Source organism: Cyprinodon tularosa, unplaced genomic scaffold (assembly GCF_016077235.1).
Source record: "Cyprinodon tularosa strain WSP-4 unplaced genomic scaffold, ASM1607723v1 ctg470, whole genome shotgun sequence".
In the NCBI taxonomy this organism is placed as follows: domain Eukaryota; kingdom Metazoa; phylum Chordata; class Actinopteri; order Cyprinodontiformes; family Cyprinodontidae; genus Cyprinodon; species Cyprinodon tularosa.
Genome location: NW_024039197.1, coordinates 409,746 through 431,553, shown reverse-complemented (window position 1 = coordinate 431,553; position 21,808 = coordinate 409,746). Strand labels below are relative to the sequence as shown.

The window sequence follows — 21,808 nt, the reverse complement described above, 5'->3', positions numbered from 1 at the left end:
AACGCCATATTTCTTTAGTGCCTGACCGTTATTTGATCCCTCCCCTGCATTGACGACCCTTATTTTAAAATTGGCGTCATAACTCCGCCTCACATGTCTGCAAACTTTTCATCCACTCCGTTCTGGGGAGCGACTCTCCATATCTACCACCCTTGTCACTTCTCTGTTGTGTTTTCCATCTCCATGAGGTCATACTGGCTTTACAAAAAAAAAATGGCGCCCCCTCTGCTTTTGTGTTCGTGTAGCGACCTCAGACAACTGCCAGCCTGTATAATTGGTTAGACCCTGAATATAAGACCACCCCACATTTTGACATCAATTTTAACTGGAAAAAAATGTCTTGTATTCAGGCCAATGCGGTAAAAATGTTGAAATTCCAAAATTAATTGACCTTAAATTGAATTTAAATATAACTAATATATATTTTGGATCTTTTTTAAGTGGGATTTTTTTTTTATTACTATATTTTCCAAAGAATTTCAGTAACCCTTCGGAATGGGTTTGTTCTCCTTTTGCAAGTTTTTTCCTTCAATTTGAGGCACGGTGATATTTATTATTTGGCTCTCTAGATTATAAATTATAATCTAGAGAGCCAAATAATATTGCAGACTCCTGCTGTAAAGCAATACAAAGAAATATTTAATTTTCTAGTAAAAACTAGCCAGTTAATTTAAGAGTCTCCCTTTTCCAACCCAGAACTTTATAAGTTCTTATGTTACAGTGCAAGTGATTATCCTAAATTTAGGAACAAAATCCCAAACACCTACATTAGAAAAGAGCTTTTAATTGAATTTCCCTGTTAATGTGATGGACATGTTGGTGTCCAAACTAATTTTAAAAAAAAGATATGCAAACGCTGTCTTTCGAAGGCTTTGCTCGAGGCCAGAGCTGCTTTTCTAAATTCATTCAGATTTTTTCTCATTCTGTTTTTTTGTGATAGACCCACAAAGAGTAGGGCAGTTTAGAGACTGAGAGAATTCTCATTAAAGCATCTGAAACTGTAGGATGTTTCTGTCTGTGATGGATCATCAATAACTCTGATATGGCTTTACTGTTCAGATAAAAAGTGATAAAGCCCACATGTGCACATTAATCTTAGACCCTCAGATGTTTGTTGGCGAATATTAGTGTAAAAATGTTTATCGTTGGTGATAAAAATAGAAAGTAAAAGCTTGGAGCGCTATTTAACAAATAATCCATTAAATAGAAATTATTAACTTTACGGGGAAACTAGACGCAGAAAACTGTTATTGATAGCTATCAGAAATCTTGTTTAAAGGAATAGTGGACCCAAAACATGATTAGCCTTCTTTTTCTACTCACCCCCATGCTGAACAACACCCTGGAGTACTTTTTTGATATCTCAAATGCATCTGGAGATCTGGGAGGCTTCTTGCTGTCTGCTGACATTCAAATAATGGAGGTCTATGGTGCCCGAGACAGAAAGGTCCATAAAAGTCCACAAAAAACGTGTCAATATTCCGCCATACTGGTCGTCCAATGTATTCCAAGTGTCCTGAGTGGGTAGCATCCAGAATTTACTCGAAACGAAGTCATTTAGAATGTTTTTAGAGCATAAACAGTAGTGTATAGTATTTCCTGAAAGCGCGCACCTGCGCGATCACGACGCTACGGAAGCCGGCAGACCAAACCAGATGAAAGTGCGCATTCAGCGTCTGCTCTTCCAATAATGCAAGCATAGAAGAAGAAATGTGCCGTTTACCTGTGCAAAGAAAGAAACAACGAAAGAAAAATGTCTGAGGACTTCAGTGTTGAGGAAGAGCATGAGTTCTTTGCCGAGCTGAATGCGCTGGTTTGGTCTGCCGCGGTTTCCGTAGCGTCGCGATCGCGCAGGTGCGCGCTTTCAGGAAATCCTATACACTACTGTTTATGCCCTAAAAACATTCTAAATGACTTTGTTTCGAGTAAATTTTGGATGCTACCCACTCAGGACACTTGGAATACATTGGACGAGCAGTATGGAGGAATATTGAAACGTTTTTTGTGGACTTTTATGGACCTTTCTGCCTCGGGCGCTGGGCACCTCCATTATTTGAATGTCAGCAGACAGCAAGAAGCCTCCCAGATCTCCAGATGCATTTGAGATATCAAAAAAGTACTCCAGGGTGTTGTTCAGCATGGGGGTGAGTAGAAAATGAAGGCTAATCATGTTTTGGGTATACTATTCCTTTAAAGGTTTTTCCATAAGCCACATAGGGAACACAGCATTTATGTGGAGTAAGGTACTCTAGAGCAGGGATTCCCTAGCCTGGGTGCCATTCCGAACTTAGTCCCGCCCACAAGGTTTGAGGTCGGGAAGTTCGGTCTGGCTCTGCCCCATAGTAGCGCGAGTATTATCGCCCACCCTCTGGCGATCCAATCAAATTGTCAGGGCGGGCTTTATACGATGATGGACAGATGATCAACAGTAACGTAATCAAACACGTGACCAAAGCGCGCTTGGGTGACAACAACAATGGCTGCCGCCGGAGAGTTGAGGTGAGTAGATTCTGCTATTAGGTCTGTTCTAGAAGATATCGACAGCAAATTAATTTTAAAAGAGGAAAAGAGAAACGCGATCAAGGCTCATCTTCTTATTCTAGGCGTGCAACTGCACGGTTTGATTTTTGTTGACAACAACTATGCGTCGCTTAACATACGTCACGCACTCCGTTGCTCTTATTGGTTGTAGGTCTATCCAATTGAGTGCAGAGGCATTTTTTTTCCTGGTCCATTCAAAACACGCCCCATAATCACAGCTCTATGGAGCAGTATCAGACTCATATTCTGACTAGAACTGAGTAGGACTACGTCAGGCTAGGGATTCCCAACAGAGGGCACACATACCCCTAGTGGTCAGCGAGTGCATTGCAAGGGGTTCATGAAAATCTTTTATTTCTTTGGTAGTAAAATAATATAGTGCTGGGATCTGTTTTGCTTTGTGAGGACCAATTGAAAATTTAAATAAGCTTTTATCAACCAAAAAGTAAGTTATCCTTATATGTTTGAGTTCAACTTCAGCTTTGACACGTATTAAAACCAAGCAGAGGAACAGACTGGTATCAGCTGTTTTTCACACAGAGATATCGGAGTTTATCAAAGCAGCTCAGGTATTTGGTTGAAAACAAAGTAAAACTAATTAAGTCAGGCTGACTATCATTTTTGTTCTGTATTTTGTTCCCAATTCCTTAAGTTTAAATCTGACCATAAGGGAGTTACTGAGAGGAGCTCGTTTTTATAAATACAGGTTGATGATAGGACTTTATTCTGTATTTATTTCAGTTCCTTACTAACTTCCAGGAAACAATTTGTTTGGTTTTTTTTGCAATGGAAAGAATAAAATGCCCAAGAATTAAATGCTGAAATTAAAAGATTTAAGTGAAATAGTTTTTATTTTATAATCAGTTATTGTAAGTTCTACTTTTAGAAACTGATCGATTGACTCATGGTAATCCAAAATGTCCAAAAGGACAAAAAAGGTTGGGAAACACTTGTCTAGACAGATGAGCCTAAAATTTGACTTTTGAGCCTATTTTTAGCCTACACAACACTTAATAAACACCATCTCTATCTTTGCTATAAGAATCCTGATGTGTGGATGCTTTTCTTCAGCAGTAACAGCAAAACTGGTCTGAGGTCCTGCTTAAACAGGTGCAGCTATAACATGGCAAAGCATGCTGGGAAGCTTATCTCAACCCCAGGGAATAAAACTAGTAGGGTTTGTACACCTGACTCCTAAATGTATGAATATTCCAACAAAGTTTTTCGATTAAAAATGCCAGCCACACTTTTCAGAATTTTATTTCTAAAAAGCAATATCCCACTTTAAGAAGTTACTGATTTGTTTCCTATTGAGCAATTCTAAATAAACCAATGAACTGTACTGGATCTGTTCAAGAGGTTTTATTAATATAAAAAAAAGGCCTAAACTATAAAAACAGATTAAAGTAAAAAAAAAATGGTTTACAAACAGGCACTGGAATAAGCTTCAAAAGCCACCACTTATTTATCCTTATTTCTCTTCATATTTTGCAGTGGTTCCCCACCCTGTGTGCTGGAAAACCCTCCTCCTCGCCCTCTGGCCAGCTCCCCTGCAGGCCTCTCGTCCTCCCAGTATCCCTCCCGGCTTGGCATTTCAATGACCACCAGGGTCGGGGCTGCTGTAGAGAGCGGCTGTCACAACGGCAGCATGTTCTGCTCCATCCTGTGAATTACTGGACAAACACTCGAGGGGGGGATGATGTTGCTTTCACTTTAGCAACTGATCAAAACAAAGTACTGACTTTTTTTGTCAGGTGAAGTTGATCATTTAAAAGGACAGTTTGAAAGAATTGTGAGATCAGTTTTATAAAAGGGAACCTGTTTTTTTTTTTTTTTAGGGAAAGCTGGGAAAATTTAATAAAACAAAAGATCAACCCCATCCAGATATCTCTAGACTTGTTCCTTGTCACCGCAGACTTGTCTTTGTCTTTCTGCTTCTGATAGTTTGTGTTTAGAACGTGCACTTTAACAAAACCAAGCAGCAGGATGAGGCTTTAGAAATTATATCTGGTTTGGTACATTAGTTCCTCTTTTGACATTTTTAAATGAAAAATTGTAGCGAAGGGGTTTGGAGAGATGATTGTATGAACTGAATATGCAACAAAAAGCCAACATTAAGCTTCTGCCTCTTGTAATGTGTGTTTGAAGGGGAGTTTTCCAGGCTTTGTCACTTTCTTGTAACCATTAGAAGGAAAAGGATGTTCAGTGCGCAATATGTGAAGTCTACAAATGTGCCTGTACTTTTAAGCTGGATGTTTGGTTACCAAGAGGTTGTTTTTTTGTTTGTGTTTTAAACATTCCCAACAGAAACGATACCAAAATAAGACGTGGAACCTCACATTTACCCACTTTATTTGTCTACAAAACATAATAAACAGCTCCTCTTTGTGGTGTTTCCATTTCCTTTCAGTCTCTCCATCTGTTTCTTCAGTCCTTAATGCATTTTCTTGCGTTTCCGTCTCTCAGCAAACTGGTCGTACTTGACCAGCGGTAAGACGACAGTGGCCAGTCTGTGGTCCCCACCCTGCGCAGCCTCGTCCCCTTTGGTCCGGGGTGGTTTGATCAAAGACAGCCCCATGGACTTTGCAACCTCGATCATCCTGTATATAACAAGTTAGTCAGTTTTTATTTAAGAAAGGGAGGGAAAAAAAAAAAAGAAAATATCCTTACTACCAGTAATACTGTCATGACTTCAGTAACACACTTGAAATCTAAATATTTACTCAAGTCTCCTTGATTGATTCATATCATCATATGATATCCTTACCTAATTTCTCCATTTGTTTTAACATTACGACAAAACCACAATAAATACAAATGAGTTACAAGGGGCAAACTTAACCTTACACTTTGTGGGGGAATTTTTAAAATACAAATGAGACCAGGCTTTAACTAGGCCACTTCGAAGACTTAAATTTGAGACATTCAGGGTTGGGCATCCTCCATTTTCACTGCTATAGAGGATATTCTGGTAGAGTAATTTATAGTTCCATCATTAACCATTTCAAAACTGTTACTCAGGTTATAGTACTCAGTAATAAAGTCTGTTTGCTTTCCAACATTTGAATGTGACCAAAAAAAGAATTTAACAGCACTGAGAATGAAAGCAGCTCTTACTTGGGTTCAGTGATTCCCAGATCCCGATGCAGTAGCGAGAGGTCGGCAGTCATTTGACCCATATGCAGCAGCAGAGCAAGGCTATATGCAGCTAACTTCGAACGCATTGATGTTGAAACGATGTTCTGCACCCTAAACATGGGAGGAAAAAAGGGTAAAGAAATGCATGTTGCAGAATGAGGCGTTGTTTAACAAAACATATTCCAAATAACAGCAAACAGAGCTAACAGTCACTTGGTCATCGTACCTCCCGTTGTTAAAAGACTCCACAGTGAAAGTTTTAAACAGCTTGCTCTGAATGATGCGAGGGCAGCCTTCATCGTGTCCAACTGTCCAGAAACAGTGATTATTGGAGAGTAAAGTGTGAAGCATTATGGCAAAAGGTGTAGACATTCTGATGAACTTATTGTTTTCCCCTCTGATGACTGGAAATTGTACGGCTGAACATTCAGTCAGCATCAGGGAGGCAATAAAGACAGAACCTCGGGCTGAGTTACAAGAACATTTTATCTCCTTTCCAAATTGCACCTCTGAGTGTTTGAGCTAAATACCTGAAACATCTTCATACTATCCAATGACCCTGAGAGCTTTGCTAAATGTTTGCTATGACATATTGTATTTTCTCTAACTTAAACAGGAGCTTATAATAAAAGGTTTTTGTGAATTGAACTTATTTACTGAGATACTGATTTTATGGGTTTTATTTTCAGAAAAAAATCTAAGCGGCAAGAAATAAAGGGTAGAAAATGTCTCATTTGTGTGCAATAAATGTTATTTTAGGTTTGAATTTTTAAAAGATAAGCGGTAGAAAGGTGGATTTACTCACACTTGCGTGGGACGGTCTTCTGCCTCGCCAGCTTGAGGAGCAGAGAGAGGTAAAAAGCGCAGCGTGCCGCTTTCTCTCTGGCTTCGCCCACAGCTGGCATGTTCTCTAAATGCCTCACAACACTCAAGCACCTTCAAGAAGTATAGATAAAATTCATCATGCAGGAAACCTTCTGATAAACCCTAAATATTTCAGGAAGGGTGAGACCTTTTTTACCCTACCTTCCTTCATCTCTCATCTTCTTCAGCTCTTCTGGGGTGAGTGCTGCCATCTTGGATCCAGGCTGCTCCAGTGCAGCAAACTCCACTGGATCCAGCACTGAGGAGGCCAGTTAAGGGTGAAGAAAAGCTCTGCTGTGGAGATTAATTTACAATCGCAACTTTACAGTTACACACAGACATGAAGGAAATAAAGGATACGCTCATCGAATGGGTAGACGTCCTCTCTTTGGTCTGCGTTCGGATTGCAAGGAGGCAGGTGGGACGCCAGAGCACCCTGGGACTCTGTCTCCGCCACTTCCTGTTGGAGAGCTGGAAAGAATAACAGATCAAATCTGATAAAGTGATAGAAAAACAGACCAACCATGATCATATCGCTAATCAATTAACCTGTCTTTTTTTTTTTCAATTAATTGATTAACAAGCGAACAGCAAAAGGTTCCTTGAATTTTTTTTACTCAATTTAAACCAGGTGAATATAACTTGAGAAGTTCTGGATGGAGAATATTCATAGAATAAAACAGGGTTTTCAATTTTAAAGGCAAAATATTATTTAGTTTAGTTTTTTTTAATTTTTTTATGAACATTATGGTATAACTGATCTGTCAGCTAATGGCAAGTTTTAGAATTTCCATTCTCTAGTAGCTATTTATCGATTACTAAATTAGTTGATAATTATTTCAATAACCGATTAACTGTTTCAGCAAAAAAAAAAAAAAAAGCAGCTAAAGATGATAAAGATATTTTATTTTAAGCATTTCCACTGTCCCTACAGCTACAATTAACTAACATAACTTTACTAATTTGATGTTGAATCTTAATATTATTAATACCGGTATCAATAATTTATAAATAACAGTTAAACAAAAAACTTTTTTTATATCAGCATTGCAATTTCAGATCAAAACACATCGAAAAAAAATTATAATTTTTTTTTTAAAGCTTAATAATCAGCTCTTGAAAATTGAATCGATACCCACCCCCAATGGCATTATATTTTATTCCTTATTTTATTTGGACAAAGCAACAGGTGACCTTACCTTCAAGGCCCTTCTGATCGATCACAGAAGTGGCAGCTTTAGCCACTGCGCTCTGCAGGGCATTGCTGCCCACTTGGTTCAGCCTACGGGAGGCAAGAGCTCGTTTCTGTTTGTTGGTACCAAATGCCTCAATCAACAAGTCAACCTAAAGAAGAAAACAAAAAAAAGCAATTGGGCTGAAACATGACCGCTGTTATTTGGATCATGAGGGTTTATTCAAGAATGGGGGTTGGTGAGTGTACCCTGTCTCTGTAGGATTGAGCAGCATCCTGATGCTTAGCTGTTGACGTCTCCCCTGGTAAAAAAAAAAAATTCACAATAATCACTTCAAGCTTTTCCTGAAACGTTCTCAGAGATTTCAAAAGATTTTAAAATGACTGGTTTTATTACCTGGGATAACAGGCTGCATGTTGAACAACACAGCGTTGTGTACTTCCATTTGCATGGTCTGTTTGTTCAGCACTCCAACATAATATCTGAGAAGACACCAAACATCATGTCTAACACTTCAAGTCAAACTTTTCTATAAAATCATCAAAAAAATAGTTACATGTTCTGTTAGTTTTGCTATATAAGTCACATTAAAGCCACATCAGGGGTTATATAGTACATAAAAGAAGATGATTGGATATATAATCCCATTTCTTTCTGAAAACAGGCAAATAAAATCCAGTATTGATATATACAGAAATAGCCAGATTAGTAAATAGTGTGACATTTGCAGTATTCATCCAGTTGATCTGTAAAAGCATTTGATAATTTTTATGAGGGTGTGAAAAAAAGCATAATAAAGACAGGGGAACACAGCAGAGAGTACAAGAGTGAAGTATTTTAAAGTAGTGTTAGAGAAAAATAATCTCACGCTGGAGCCCTATGCAACCTGTGATCTTAAAACACTGCCATCTATTTCAACTATCTACTTTCAACAAGGCAGAGCAAAGAGAGCATATCAAAAAAGCTCTTGGTAAATCTGGTGGAGCTGCATAAATCCAGCCGTCAAGTTCGAGAATCTGCCGACCGGGCGACGAACAGTCATGCAATCCATAAATCCAGTCTTTATAAAAAAAAAAAAAATTAAAAAAAAAAGGGCCAAGTTCCTTATCAGTTTTTGCAGTTTGCTAAAAAAAAAAAAAAAGTAGCTGAACCTAATATATTCTACAGCAGTAGTATTTACAGCCCAAAGTTACAAGGGATGACAAATTGTATTTTCAATTTGTTAAAAGTAAAAATACATAATGCATTTCCAAGTTTCCATTTAAAAACAACAAGCTACTATGTGAAGGAGACACTACATTCCCTGTGATACAAGCAGAATAAAGCATATCTTAAGAATATATCGGTGAAAATGCAGTTAGACACTAGATAGATAACCATAGGGGTGTGGAAAAACATCGTTTGGTGATGTATCGCGATTTTCAGCTGCCTGATATAATATCGATCTTTCAGTTCCTAGAATTGATTTTCTAAAAAACAAAACATTTTTACCTAAAACTATAAGGGAAAATGGGCTACCTCTGCACCACCGCTCTGGCAGATGACGCTGTGGAGGCTTTTAGCTGTGCGGCGCAGCCCAACATCTGTAGAAGACGCAGTTACAGTGGAAGACGAGAACTGACTCAGATCCCAAACAACAGGGATACCAAAATAACTAAATGATCAATATCTTCTAATGAACATATACAGCACTTTTTTATCAATACATTTAATTTTGATAGATTGCATCGCTATCCAGGTACCTCAATATATATTGTATTGCAACATCCATGTCGATACTCACCCCTAATAAACAAGCATTAATTGAAATTAATTCCATTTGTATTGTTACTGTTTGCTTCAGTTTTACCAAGCAGCCATTATGGCTAAGATCAGTGAAGGAACACGTAAGGGGAGTGTTGGCCAAGTGGGTTAGAGCAGTGAGCTTGTGCTCTGAGAAGGTTGCAAGTACAGTGGGTACTGGTTGGAAATGGACGGTTTCCTGCATGATTCCTGTGTGATTCCCACGTGAATCACGATGTATTTCCTGAGGCCAGTTTTTTTATTTCAAAAAGAACTGCAATGTACCCGGACAACCACCAGGCGGCACTTGGGAACTTTTTTTTTTCCTCCTTAATCCAGGCTGTTATTTAGATGCTGTCTTTAAAGCAGGTTTATTGGGGATCTTGGTGTGATATTGTGCTATTTTATGATGTTTTTGATTAAAATAAAGTTAATGAATTAATTTAACATAGTGACTGCATTATCTTATTTCATGAAAATTGTTGCATACTGTATGGTACGGTGGCTGAGAAGTGCAAAACACATTTACAATTCAAAAACACATTAACAAATAAAAAACAAAATAACATTTGAAGAAACAAAATTATATTTTATGAAACAAATGTATTTTTGAAAAAAAAAGTTACAATTTTTAAAAACAAATTTACATTTTAGGAAACAAATTCACATTTTAAATAAGTTAGATTTTAGGTGAGAGAAAGTTTCATTTTAGAGAAAAAAAATACATTATAGGGAAACAAATTTACATCTAAAAAAAAATTGACCGTTCGGAAACACTTGTACAAGTGCAAAGACAAAACTGCAAGTGGCAAAACACAGTTACATAGCCAAAAACAAATTAACAAAAGACGGCTACACGGAAAGGGAATGTCCCAGTGGCCGGATGTGACGTCACGATTACCCTGACTTGTAGTACAAACAGCTCAATCTGTAGTCCTCCTGCTTCACGTGAAAAGTCAGCGGCGATTTTAGATGGAAAGAATTGCACTGAAGCTGTTTTTCTTAAGTTTACGCTAACCGAACAATGTTTTGCCCTTATTGTGGTCTCTGGAAGTTTTATGGGACACGGACCAGATGGCAGGACCAAGCTGCAGGGCCGAGCTCAATTCGTGGCAGTGGCTGCGTTGCAGCAGTTCCGGTGGTCCTGCCACCTGGTCCGTGACCCGTAAAAGTTCCAGAGACCGTCTGCACGAAGAACAAAATGGTGTAATTGTGTAATGGCTGAAATTTGCTCCACAATAATAAAATCACCGCTGACTTTTCACGTGAAGCAAGAGGACTACAGATTGAGCTGTACTAGAAGTCAGGGTAATCGTGACGTCACATCCGGCCACTGGGACATTCCCTTTCCGTGTAGCCGTCTTTTGTTAATTTGTTTTTGGCTATGTAACTGTGTTTTGCCGCTTGCAGTTTTGTCTTTGCACTTGTACAAGTGTTTCCGAACGGTCAATTTTTTTTAGATGTAAATTTGTTTCCCTATAATGTATTTTTTTTCTCTAAAATGAAACTTTCTCTCACCTAAAATCTAACTTATTTAAAATGTGAATTTGTTTGCTAAAATGTAAATTTGTTTTTAAAATTTAAACTTTTTTTTCAAAAATACATTTGTTTCATAAAATATAATTTTGTTTCTTCAAATGTTATTTTTGTTTTTTATTTGTTAATGTGTTTTTGAATTGTAAATGTGTTTTGCACTTCTCAGCCACCGTAGTATGGGCACAGTTATAGATACACCCTGCGATCTTATCTGAGAACTGTTTATTTCTATTTATCTGCATCTCTATTATTTAATGAAAAATTATTATAATAAATCTTTTTGGCAAAACAAATAACTGAATCAATAAAGGTCCGTGGATCATCCGTCCATTCGGGAGGGAGGAGGGTTCATGCAACGTCATTCCATCGCCGGTATCTCGGTATCCAATCAGCTCACTGACTTGCGCGTTGATCAAAGCCATCTCTGACAACAGCATTGAAACACCACTATTTATCAAGACGGTCTGGCTGCAGCACCGCAGCTGTCAGACCAGTTCCGCTGCAGGCGCCTGTCACAGGCCACCTCCACCGTAGGGCTGGAAATAAACAAATTTAGCCACGCCCACCTCCCCCCAACCGACATCACCTTCTAGACGAAGAAGAAGGTTGTTGAACACGCGAGACTCCGCAACAATGGTAAGTTAATTTCTTACTTTTACCGCGAAGCAAAAGATGTCTGGCTTTCATATGCTTGTCAGCAATGTATCGCTGTAGCGTTATATGTAAAGCACGTGCGGTTACTGAATGTTACAGTCAGTGATGGGCAGTAGCACTGCTACATGTAGCGAAGCTATTAGTTTAACTACATTTTCCAGTAGCTTGACCGTAGCGTCGCTGCTTTATTTATCAAGTAACTTTCCAGTAGTGACGTTATTGTTTTTATCAAGTAACGACGTAGCGTCCACAAACGCTACAAAATCCAGGGCATAACTAAGTAATGAAAGCAGGTTTTCTATTTTTGAAACAACAATCAGAGTTATTTGCTGGACATTCACACATGAGCCTCTATTCTGCCTCTCCTGTCTGTATCTACGAGACATGCGCATGCGCACTGTAGTGGAACTCAAAGAATAACACCCACAGACACACAGCCACACACACAGGGTGGAGGAGGACACAGGAGCAGAGCGCCTATCTTCAGAGATTTTGAAACTTGTTGAATCCTCTGATAAAAAGTACGTGTTCATACCTAAAAAATCTTATCTGTGCAAATAAGCCTTTAAACATCTGGAGGAACAGCTCTCCCATGTATAAAAATAAATACATAAATAAATAAATGCTCAATAAATAAATGAACATTCAATTAATTACCCCCCAAAATACAATGAATAAATATGTAGGTAGTAATTAAGTTATACAGTGAGACACATATATATATATATATACCTATCTTAATTAGCTTCTTTATTTTTTCACCTTTTTTGTCAACAGTTTCATTTGTTACTTGAATCGACTGTTTAATTGAGGTCTGAAGAAGTTTTCTCTAAGGGAGACCCTAAAGAAATAAGATGCCTTTGGTAGGGTTTTGTTTTCCCTAGAGATGTCCATTGAATGCAAACTCACAGCCATGTCTCCATGTGTAGAACACTACACAGTACCTTTCATTTGGTTCTAATAACAGCAGATTGTTTATTTTTTTTGTCTACTAGTAAATACTTTAGTTTTTTTTATTATGCTGATCATAAAACAATTTTTACACTGTGTTATGTCATTGGCTGATCTTTAATAAATATTTTAACAAAGAAGGGGAAAAAATAAAGAAGCTAATTAAGAGATATATATACATTTATGTCTCACTGTATAATTTAATTTCTAACTACATATTTATTCATTGTATTTTGGGGGGGTAATTAATTGAATGCTTATTTATTTATTGAGCATGTATTTATTTTTCTACATGGGAGAACTGTTCCTCTATACCTAAAAAAATCTTATCTGTTCAAATAAGCCTTAAAACAGATATATGTAAACATCCTGTCTGGTAAATTAGGCCATGAAAATACAATATCTAAGTTTGGCTACTGCTCTCTAATGAGAATATCTTAGTGGCACTCATCAGATTGAACTATCTGGAAATTAAAGGCGCCAATAAAGTTAAAGCTGATATATTTTTCTCATTTTTATTTCAAAAAATTGACTGCAGTTGCTTGTTTTAATGAGTGTTTGGCTATGTAAAACAAATGGCTAGTCTTGGCCACATGAGCTCTCTATGGCCAAGAACCGAAATTTGAACACATACTTTTTATCAGAGGATTCAACAAGTTTCAAAATCTCTGAAGATAAGGCGCTCTGCTCCTGTCTCTCCTCCATCCTGTGTGCGTGGCTTTGTGTGTCTGCATGTGTCTGTGGGTGTCATTCATTGAGTTCCACTACAGTGCGCATGCGCATGTTTCGTAGACACAGACAGGAGAGGCAGAATAGAGGCTCATGCGTGAATGTCCAGCAAATAACTCCCGATTGATGTTTCAAAAATAGAAAACCTGGTTTCATTTCTTAGTTTTGCCCTGGATTTTGTAGCGTTTGTGGATGCTACGTCGCTACTTGATAAAAACAATAACGTCACTACTGGAAAGAAAAAAAAGAAAAAAAAAAGCAGCGACGCTACGGTCAAGCTACTGGAAAATGTAGTTAAACTAATAGCTTCGCTACATGTGGCGGCGCTACTGCCCATCACTGTATACCAGTTATTAAATAAACGCTTGTCAGCAGATTGATGAATATGTTTAAATATAAAATTTTATATTTATTTGTAAGTTTGTAATTTATTTGTTTGTAACTTTAGTAATATGAATTGAATAGTTAAATGTGTACAAACCCTGTAAATAACTGACTTAGATCACTACTTTCACTATCACTAATGTTGTGTTGAGAAGCCAAACTTTTGAGAAATAAATAATTTTTTGTCTAAATTGTATCCCCTTACTGCCTGATTTTATTTGCAATCATATATATAAAAAAACATAATACAGGTAAAAAATCTAAATATAAAAAGGAAAAAATAAGTTAAATAGTGGATCTAGATCAAGTAAAATTTAAATTCTAATAAATCATGTAATAAAGATAATGAAAAAAAGATAGATGACTGAATAAAAGTAAATATTTTTGTCTTTTTTTTTCTACAGGTCATAACGGCATGTGCTGTCCTGCACAACATCTACCTGGGAGCCGGAGACATCACGGCCCCAGAGGATGACATGCCAGAGGATGAGGAGGGGGAGAAGGTGTTGGAGGCAGTCAGTGGTGCTCCATGGCGGGACCAGCTGTCTGCTGAGGTGTCTGCCCTGGAGGAGGGTCTACCCGACCACCGTTACATTTAGATGGCAAGTAGAATCACATTTTAGCTGTTCTCATTTCAGGGTTATGAAAACAGTTTTAGTAAAGTCATTATTTTCTGCGTCTTTTTAAGCTTTTTTAGTAACATGGCAGCCGTTGATTGGGTCAGCCCTGCAAATCCTGATGGACGATGTGGTGAACAGTGGAGAGAGGCACCCCAGACCCCCCAGATGATGTCCCACTCGCAGTCAGAAGACTCCAAGCTCATCTGTGTGCTGCTCAGCCTCTGCAGCATCTAGCCCTGGTGTGTCCTCAGGGATGGAGGCGATTAGGACAGGTGGGGCAAAACAAGGCCTCTGTCCTAATACCTCATCCATGAGGACAAAGCAGGGCCAGGTGGCAGCAGTGGGCTTCCCTGTCCCTGGATCTTTGCATTCCTAAAGTAGAGGAAAACAATTTAAATGATATTTTCTGTTTCTCTAAAGCTAGAAAAAAGGAAAGTTTGATGATTTGGATGGATTGATGAAATTCTACAGAAAAAGACTTTGGAATGGTAACCTGGAGATTACTTTTTCAAGCTTACTCAAAGTGTAAATTAACATGAATATAATAAATGAAAGATGTTATTTCCGAACACACACATATATATACATACATACACTCAGAAGTAGGCAGCCTGCGAATTGAGACGCAGCCATTGTAACCATCATTGACATTCATAATGATGCCTTATTAGACATTGTAGAATTTGTAAATATTTTCTTAATATTAATATTTAGTGCAGTGAGCATGGTGAGGCTTGTGAAAACCACTTTTCTCAGTATACAATGTCGGAGAAAGAGCAAGGCAGTTATTGTTGGATCTTCTGTATTGATAAACCTGCTTGTAATTTTGTTTTATAATGCTGTACATAATTAGGATAATAAATATAGAGTATATGCAACATATTTGTTTTTAATTTTGTTCATAATTTAAACCTGACATGTTATCAATATGACAAATTAGATCCAGCTGTGTACTTGTTTAAATAGCACTGTGTTGGAAACAAAGCTGCTTTAGATTTTTAAATAAAGATTTCTTCACAACAATTGCTCATATCCTCATAATCTTTCACATTGGACATATGTGGGAATGTTTGTATCGATTGTGAAAATTGAAGTGTTTAGCTTTATTGAGATAATTGAAGTTAAAGATGCTAGTATTGGAGGCCAAAAATTTCAGGAATTTTCCAAATAAGTTTGAACCACTGCTCCAATCCGGCCGATATTTTAGGGATTGAATATTTTTAGGACCCTCCATAGATCTACCAAGTTTAAAGTGTTTGGCTTTATTACTTTTAGAGATAATTGGAATCAAAGATACTATTAGAGGCCAGAAATGCAAACATTTCAGGAATTTTCCAAATAAGTTTCCTCTAGAACCACTGCTCCAATCCGGCTGATATGGGAACCGGAACCACACAGGAGCTCATCTGCACAGGTCCTCAGCAGCCTGGGGGGGAGGCCGTCTGGTCCTGAGGCCTTCCTCTGTTTCAGCCTCCTCAGCTGCCTTCTCACCTGCATTGGTGTTACTGTGAGGGGGGAGGAAGGCACGACTGGAGGTGTGGATGGGTCGGGGGTTGGTGGGAGTGGCGGCGGTGGGGGGGAAAGGTCTCTGGGGGGCTGGTGGTTGGAGGTGTGTGGAGAGTTGAGGGCAGGGAGGGGACCAGTGTGAGGGGAGTCAAACCGGGTGAAGAAGCTGTTTAACTCATCTGCAAACTTGGTGTAGGCACAATGCTCTCCACACAGAAGGTCATGTAGTCAGTGATGCATTCAGTCAGGCTGTTGATGTCCTCACCATGAGAGCTTTGGAACATGCTCCAGTCTGTGGTGCTGAAACAATCCCTCAGCTCCTCAGTGGCGTCATCCGACCAAACTTTCACCGACTGTGCAATTGTCCTTCTCACCAGTGGAATGTAATGGGGGGGCAGGTAGACAAGGTTGTGATCTGAACGACCCAGCGGGGGGAGGGGTGCTTTGTTTTTAATTTTGTTTAAAAAAAGGTCCAGCCTTTTATTGTTCCTGGTTGCATGTGACGTATTGTGTGAGCGTGGGGAGAGTGGAGCAGAGTGAAGAAGTCTGTTCTAACAAATCCTACCTAACAAATCTAACAATAAAGACATATTGTTTAAACATAAATCCTTATTTATTGATTATTGGTTTAATAATAACATTATTTTGGTTGACCAATTATTTAACAAAGAGGGTCTCTTTACTCTTATAAAGAGTTTCTAGAAGAATAAAAAATTCCTGTGTCTCCTATAGATTATGCCAAAGTCTTTGGAGCAATTTCTTCTGGTATTTGCATGTTATTTATCCTCTAAAACAAAACAAACACATACAATATATATATATATATATATATATATATATATATATATATATATATATATATATATATATTTTTTTTTTTTTTTTTTTTTACTCTAGCCCAGGGGCCCCCATCCTGACTCCAGCCCAGGGGCCCCATCCTCCTAAATCCAGCCCTGCATACTGGAATACATTTGTGCAAAACATTGACTGGAAGAAGGTCTGGCTCTTACCCAACCGATATTTGCTGACCACCAAAATTAAAGCAATATCATTTAGAAATAATTCATAAGTTTTACCCGTCTAATGATCATATTGTCAAAAAAATTAAAAAAGACATTGAAGTATTGTGGGATAGGAGTCAGTATTAGTAACGATCACGTGATTGGGACGGTACAGTGTTAAACACTAGCGGGAGCAGACGGGAGCGGGAGAAAACCAATAATAACAAAAAAAACTAGGATCGATGCCAAAAAATAAAATTAAATAGAAAGAAAAAAAATCCAGTACTGGCGCGGCGCCGCCATTTTGTAGTTTTTTTCCTTGAAGCCTACACTATAATGCGAGTCAAAAAAACTACACGACCCAAAAACCATCACTGCTTCCGCTCTGAGTTTTTCTCCCGAGCTCAAAAAAAACAAAAAACAAAAACAAGAATGGGGGTGGTGGAGCAGCGGGAGTCATTCTGAATTGGAGAGGGATGGGACAGGAGTGAAAATCCACTCCCGTCTCAGACTCTAGTCTGAAACTTGTTTACCACGCTTTGGAAACGCACAGCACGATCACGTGACCAAACTCCCGCGGCAGATAATAAAGTCTTAAACTCACTGCGAGTAATTCCACATCTGGGCTGCATATCTGCTGCTTCACGTGAACATGAGCTGAGCCGCACCATCTCTCATTCACAAACACCGCCAGACCATGACACATATAATATGGAATAGGGTAAATAGAATTATAAAAATATCTAAACACTGTGACTATAAGGCATGCAATATAATAGACCTATATATACAGTAAGATAAAAATGTAGAATGATAATCCCTATGGTCTAATGTAATAAAAAAGTGATTTAAAAAAAAATTGAAAGCTATTCGTCCATAGCTGGGATCAAACCCTCAACCTTCAGAACTGCAGACCACTCCCTTTACCCTCTACACTAACAGCCCGGACCACATAATGTCCTTTCCAGTTTGCTAATTGAGCTATCCAATCCTGACTCATGGGGCACCGAAAATGGACTCAGACTGCCACCTAGTGGCTATAGTAGTCAAATGTTTTTCACGCAATTTGTGAAACACGCGGAGCGTGAGTGAAGTGTCCATTTCCAACCAATGCCCACTGTAGCTGGTTCGATCCTCACAGACTGCCACTCTGAGTCCTTAAGAGGTTAAGGGTTCACTGCTCCCATAGGGGATGGGTTAAATGCATAGGTAAAATTTTCCAGTGTGAAATCAATAAAGTTCAACTGTTGGTTGAATGTTTCCACATCTAAATACAATTGTTTAGAGAAACTTCCTCCTCCATCCCAATTGGTAAACCTGCGGTGACGTCATCAACCAATTGGCAAACAAAGCTGAATTAGCTGAGGGATTTTTCCTTTATTAAAACCTTTTCCTTTAATTCCTACTGTGATGATCTATGAGTCTCAATAACTATATTTTGCAGTGGAGAAAATAAACTAAAATAGCAGAATGGAATACAACTCCTGCATTAAGCAAAACCAATTAAATTAATAACAGATGTAGCTTTACTTACTTGCAGAGGTTGTTGCATTTCATTGATTCAGCCCCAAAATTTTGACCAACATAACTTAGCCTCTCTGATTCAGCAACCTTAGCAGAAGAAAACATAAACTCATAAATAATCCCAACAGTAGAAGCTCGCCAATCCAGAAATCAGCAGGCCTTCATCATCATCTTCCTCACCACTATCCGCCTGCTCTTCTTCCTGGGGTTCTTCTCATCTGTGTTCTTGTACATGCTGAAATCCAGTTGCTCTGCATGGTTGACACAGGCATTTGAAAAGCGAACTGTTTGAGAGAGAGATTCAGAAAGCAGCCGTTATCCATCGATGCGACCAAAGTGAGGGAAACACTGGGAGTATTCTTGTGCTCCGTTCGAAAACCTAGGACGCATCCTCCAAGGACCCGGTCTACCTAGAGTGGATCCTTCGAAGTCCGTGAAAATAAGGAGACCTGTGAATTCGAACAGCTCTACCCTTCGGCGGGTTTTACCACCGTAAGCTCTGTTGCTTAGCAACCGTGAAAGTTGACACACAAAGCAGGAAAAGAATGAAAACCGAAGTTTTCAAAACTGTTTGTTTATTTATTAATTTTTTTATTGTAAAGTGAACAAAGACTACACTCACAAGAATCCAGAGTGGAATAAAGGTTTCAACCACCGGGAGCAGGAACAAATAAAATCAAATGTAATGATAAAAACCTTAGTCAGTTAAATAACCTGCTGCTGTCATTCTGCACATCTCTGATGTTGCTGCTATTTTCAAATATCCATTACTGTAAAAATGTCCATAGCTGCATATTGGTTATTAATTCTCCAGTTTTATATTGTTACAACACTTTACAGTATTTTATTGTTTATATTTTAACTCTTCCCTATCATGTTATTCTTATAGATTTTTCTAAGGTCCACATTTGTGTGACCATTTTCAATAATCTTTCTGCTGCTGTAAATTTGCCCATTATGGGACAATAAAGGGATTTTCTATTCTATTCTATAAAAGGGGTAGAACGATATAAGTAAATCTAAACAATGTATGTGTAATAAAAATCTATCTGCAAAATCTCTAATATTCAACAACAACAAAATCTTAGTTAAGCATATTGTGCAAAACAGCAATAAATAGATAAAAATCCTATCAGATTTATAGTCCCCACTCTGCAAATCTATTAGAATCTGTCCTTAAATTCCAGCCAAACCCATTTACACAGTAACAGATAAAAACCTTTAGATAAATCAAACATTACCGCCACATATCTGACTCAATAACCATTAAAACAACTATTTTCATTCATTTCAGACGGAACTATTCACAGACTGGATTATATTAAACTGAACTTCCAATTTTCACCACTGTTCGGCGCCAAGTAACCTTTCCTCTGATCACAGCTTGCTTGGTCTCGCATTGAATCCTGGGATATCCAAGGATACCGAGGATACATCGGACCCATCCTTCAAATCGGGCAAAAAGAAGGACGCATTTTATTTAAGGCCGCATAACGAGGACTCTTGGAATCCGACCAGACCTCGGCGCCGCTCTATGACGTAATCATCCTTCGAATCTGGCCTTCTAAGGACGCATCCTAGTTTTTCGAACAGAATCCCCAGACAAATCTTTAAGATGCTGGGAGGCATTGATTTCTTACTTAAATGTGATTACTTAATTCAAAAATTGCCCATCAAATTATCTCTCTTCCACCAACAAGTCCTTTTATATTGGAAAGTTCTATACAATCATAATTTTACTCCTCACAATACCCTGATTTGGAATAATAGATATGTTACTATTAGAAACAAGTCTGTATTTTATAAGGATTGGTTAGATAAAGGTATTTGGTCTCCAGTTCACCTTGTAGATAATAGTGGCCATCTGTTAGCTTATAGTGACTTCTGTACTAGATATGGTAATTTTACTAATTTAAAAACATTCAAGCTTAATACCAAAGCTATTCCACACTCTATTTTGATCTTGATTAGAAGTGTTTTAACAACATCCACTAACCTTTTCTTTCCTCAACTTCCTCTAATCTTAATAGGTAATTGTGATTTCAGAGAGATTCCAATTCAAAATAAAACTATTTGTTACTTATTCACTCATATCTTGTTTCCATTTCAATCTTACAAGAATTCTATTTTAGAATTCTTTCCTAAAGATAGTGTGCCTTGTTTGAGAACACAGTTTTTGAAACTTCCTATTCCCCCCAAAGCGAAAGAAATTCATTATCGTAAGTTCAATAATATATATCCCTCCAATGACTTTTTACACCAGCGTTTTGGGTTTGAAACCAAATGTTGTTCTTTCTGCAATACTGATATTGAATCTACTGACCATGTATTTTTCTCTGTAATTTCTCTTATGTTTTTTGGCAAAATGTTTTCATATGGTTACAATCTAGTTTTCCTCAGCTGGAGTTTTTTTTGTCAGAAAGACATTATTTTTGGTCTAATCTTGGACTGTAAAAAAACATCCCTTCTGATAAATACTATCATAATTCTTGGAAAGTCATACATACATAAGTCCAAATGTAAGAAAAGGCCTCCAAAATGTTGTGCTTTTTTCAATGAGTTTCTACTTTATGTAAAAGCCCTTAAAATAATGGCGACTCCTATTGCTAAAAAACTTCTCAACATTATTGTAGAACATAATGTAATGATGCCAGTTACGCCGAGCTATTGCCGTCAACAGGTTTATTAAGCAAAACGAGCTGTTATTTCTGAGGCCACAGCTCACGCCCCTCACAACATGGCTAGCATAGACACCAACAAAGATAGCTCTTCAGTTAGCCTTCTCAACCCGCTTAACACTTCCGGTCTTGGAACCGCTGCTCTCCCAGCCCCCCCCCCCACGCGAACCAACAGGCCTATCGCATGAGAGCAGGAGCCAGCAGAGTCAGGCAAAGGAAACACATAAGGAAGGGAACAGAAAACACATAACCATATGGACCCCAATAAAACAAAACACAGAATCATTACAATAATTTAGCAGTCTTGTAATTCGTAACTGCCTTATTTTCAATGTTTTCAATGTATTCCCCTTTTTTTTTTTTTTTTTTGTCTTTTTGTTGTATGTTCTGCATCAATGCCTCTCATTTCTGTTTTGTATTGGAACACCTTCTGATTTGCTGCCTTGTGGTTTGTATAATTCTTTCAATTAAAAAAAAGAAAAAAAAAGAAAAGGAGGTTTCGAACAGAGCACTGGTTTATTTCGAGCGAGCGCCCACGTGTGCGCGCACATTTCTAAATTGGTCGCTAAAACCTTCTTAAAAACGGATGACACCACTGCAGTTAACACTATAGACTTACAACAATGGAACAAGATATGTTTACCGATAGCAGCTTTGTCGGATTCAGTCTCTTCTCCGCAGCACACTAACGAGCAGGAGGCAGCCAT

At 38.1% G+C, this 21,808-nt stretch overlaps 2 protein-coding genes across 2 annotated transcripts in view; one reads left to right on the top strand and one right to left on the bottom strand.

Annotated features, from left to right (window-relative positions):
- fbxo10 (F-box protein 10) overlaps positions 1–4,940 on the top strand; it is a 15,454-nt gene extending 10,514 nt beyond the window's left edge. Inside the window, exon 11 of the mRNA XM_038301657.1 lies at positions 4,036–4,940. Within this exon, the coding sequence (XP_038157585.1) occupies positions 4,036–4,210 (175 nt within the window). The 3' untranslated portion in view covers positions 4,211–4,940. The remainder of the gene's footprint in view (positions 1–4,035) is intronic.
- polr1e (RNA polymerase I subunit E) lies at positions 4,877–21,808 on the bottom strand. Its single transcript, XM_038301659.1, has 12 exons — positions 21,745–21,808; positions 18,604–18,707; positions 18,434–18,510; positions 8,133–8,218; positions 7,985–8,037; positions 7,743–7,887; positions 6,904–7,014; positions 6,706–6,802; positions 6,485–6,615; positions 5,906–5,987; positions 5,659–5,790; positions 4,877–5,141 (listed from the first exon to the last, which is right to left on the bottom strand). The coding sequence occupies exons 1-12, from the start codon at positions 21,806–21,808 to the stop codon at positions 4,976–4,978; spliced, it is 1,248 nt and encodes a 415-aa protein (XP_038157587.1). The 3' UTR covers positions 4,877–4,975.

What these genes read in the sequence shown, in the direction of transcription:
- polr1e (XM_038301659.1), bottom strand. Translation starts at nt 21,808, where the DNA reads ATGGCTGCCTCCTGCTCGTTAGTGTGCTGCGGAGAAGAGACTGAATCC. An exon ending in AAGATGAGAGATGAAGGAAG is followed by an intron (nt 6,616 to 6,705) that starts GTAGGGTAAAAA and finishes TACTTCTTGAAG; the next exon opens with GTGCTTGAGTGTTGTGAGGC. An exon ending in CTGGGAATCACTGAACCCAA is followed by an intron (nt 5,142 to 5,658) that starts GTAAGAGCTGCT and finishes TGTTATATACAG; the next exon opens with GATGATCGAGGTTGCAAAGT.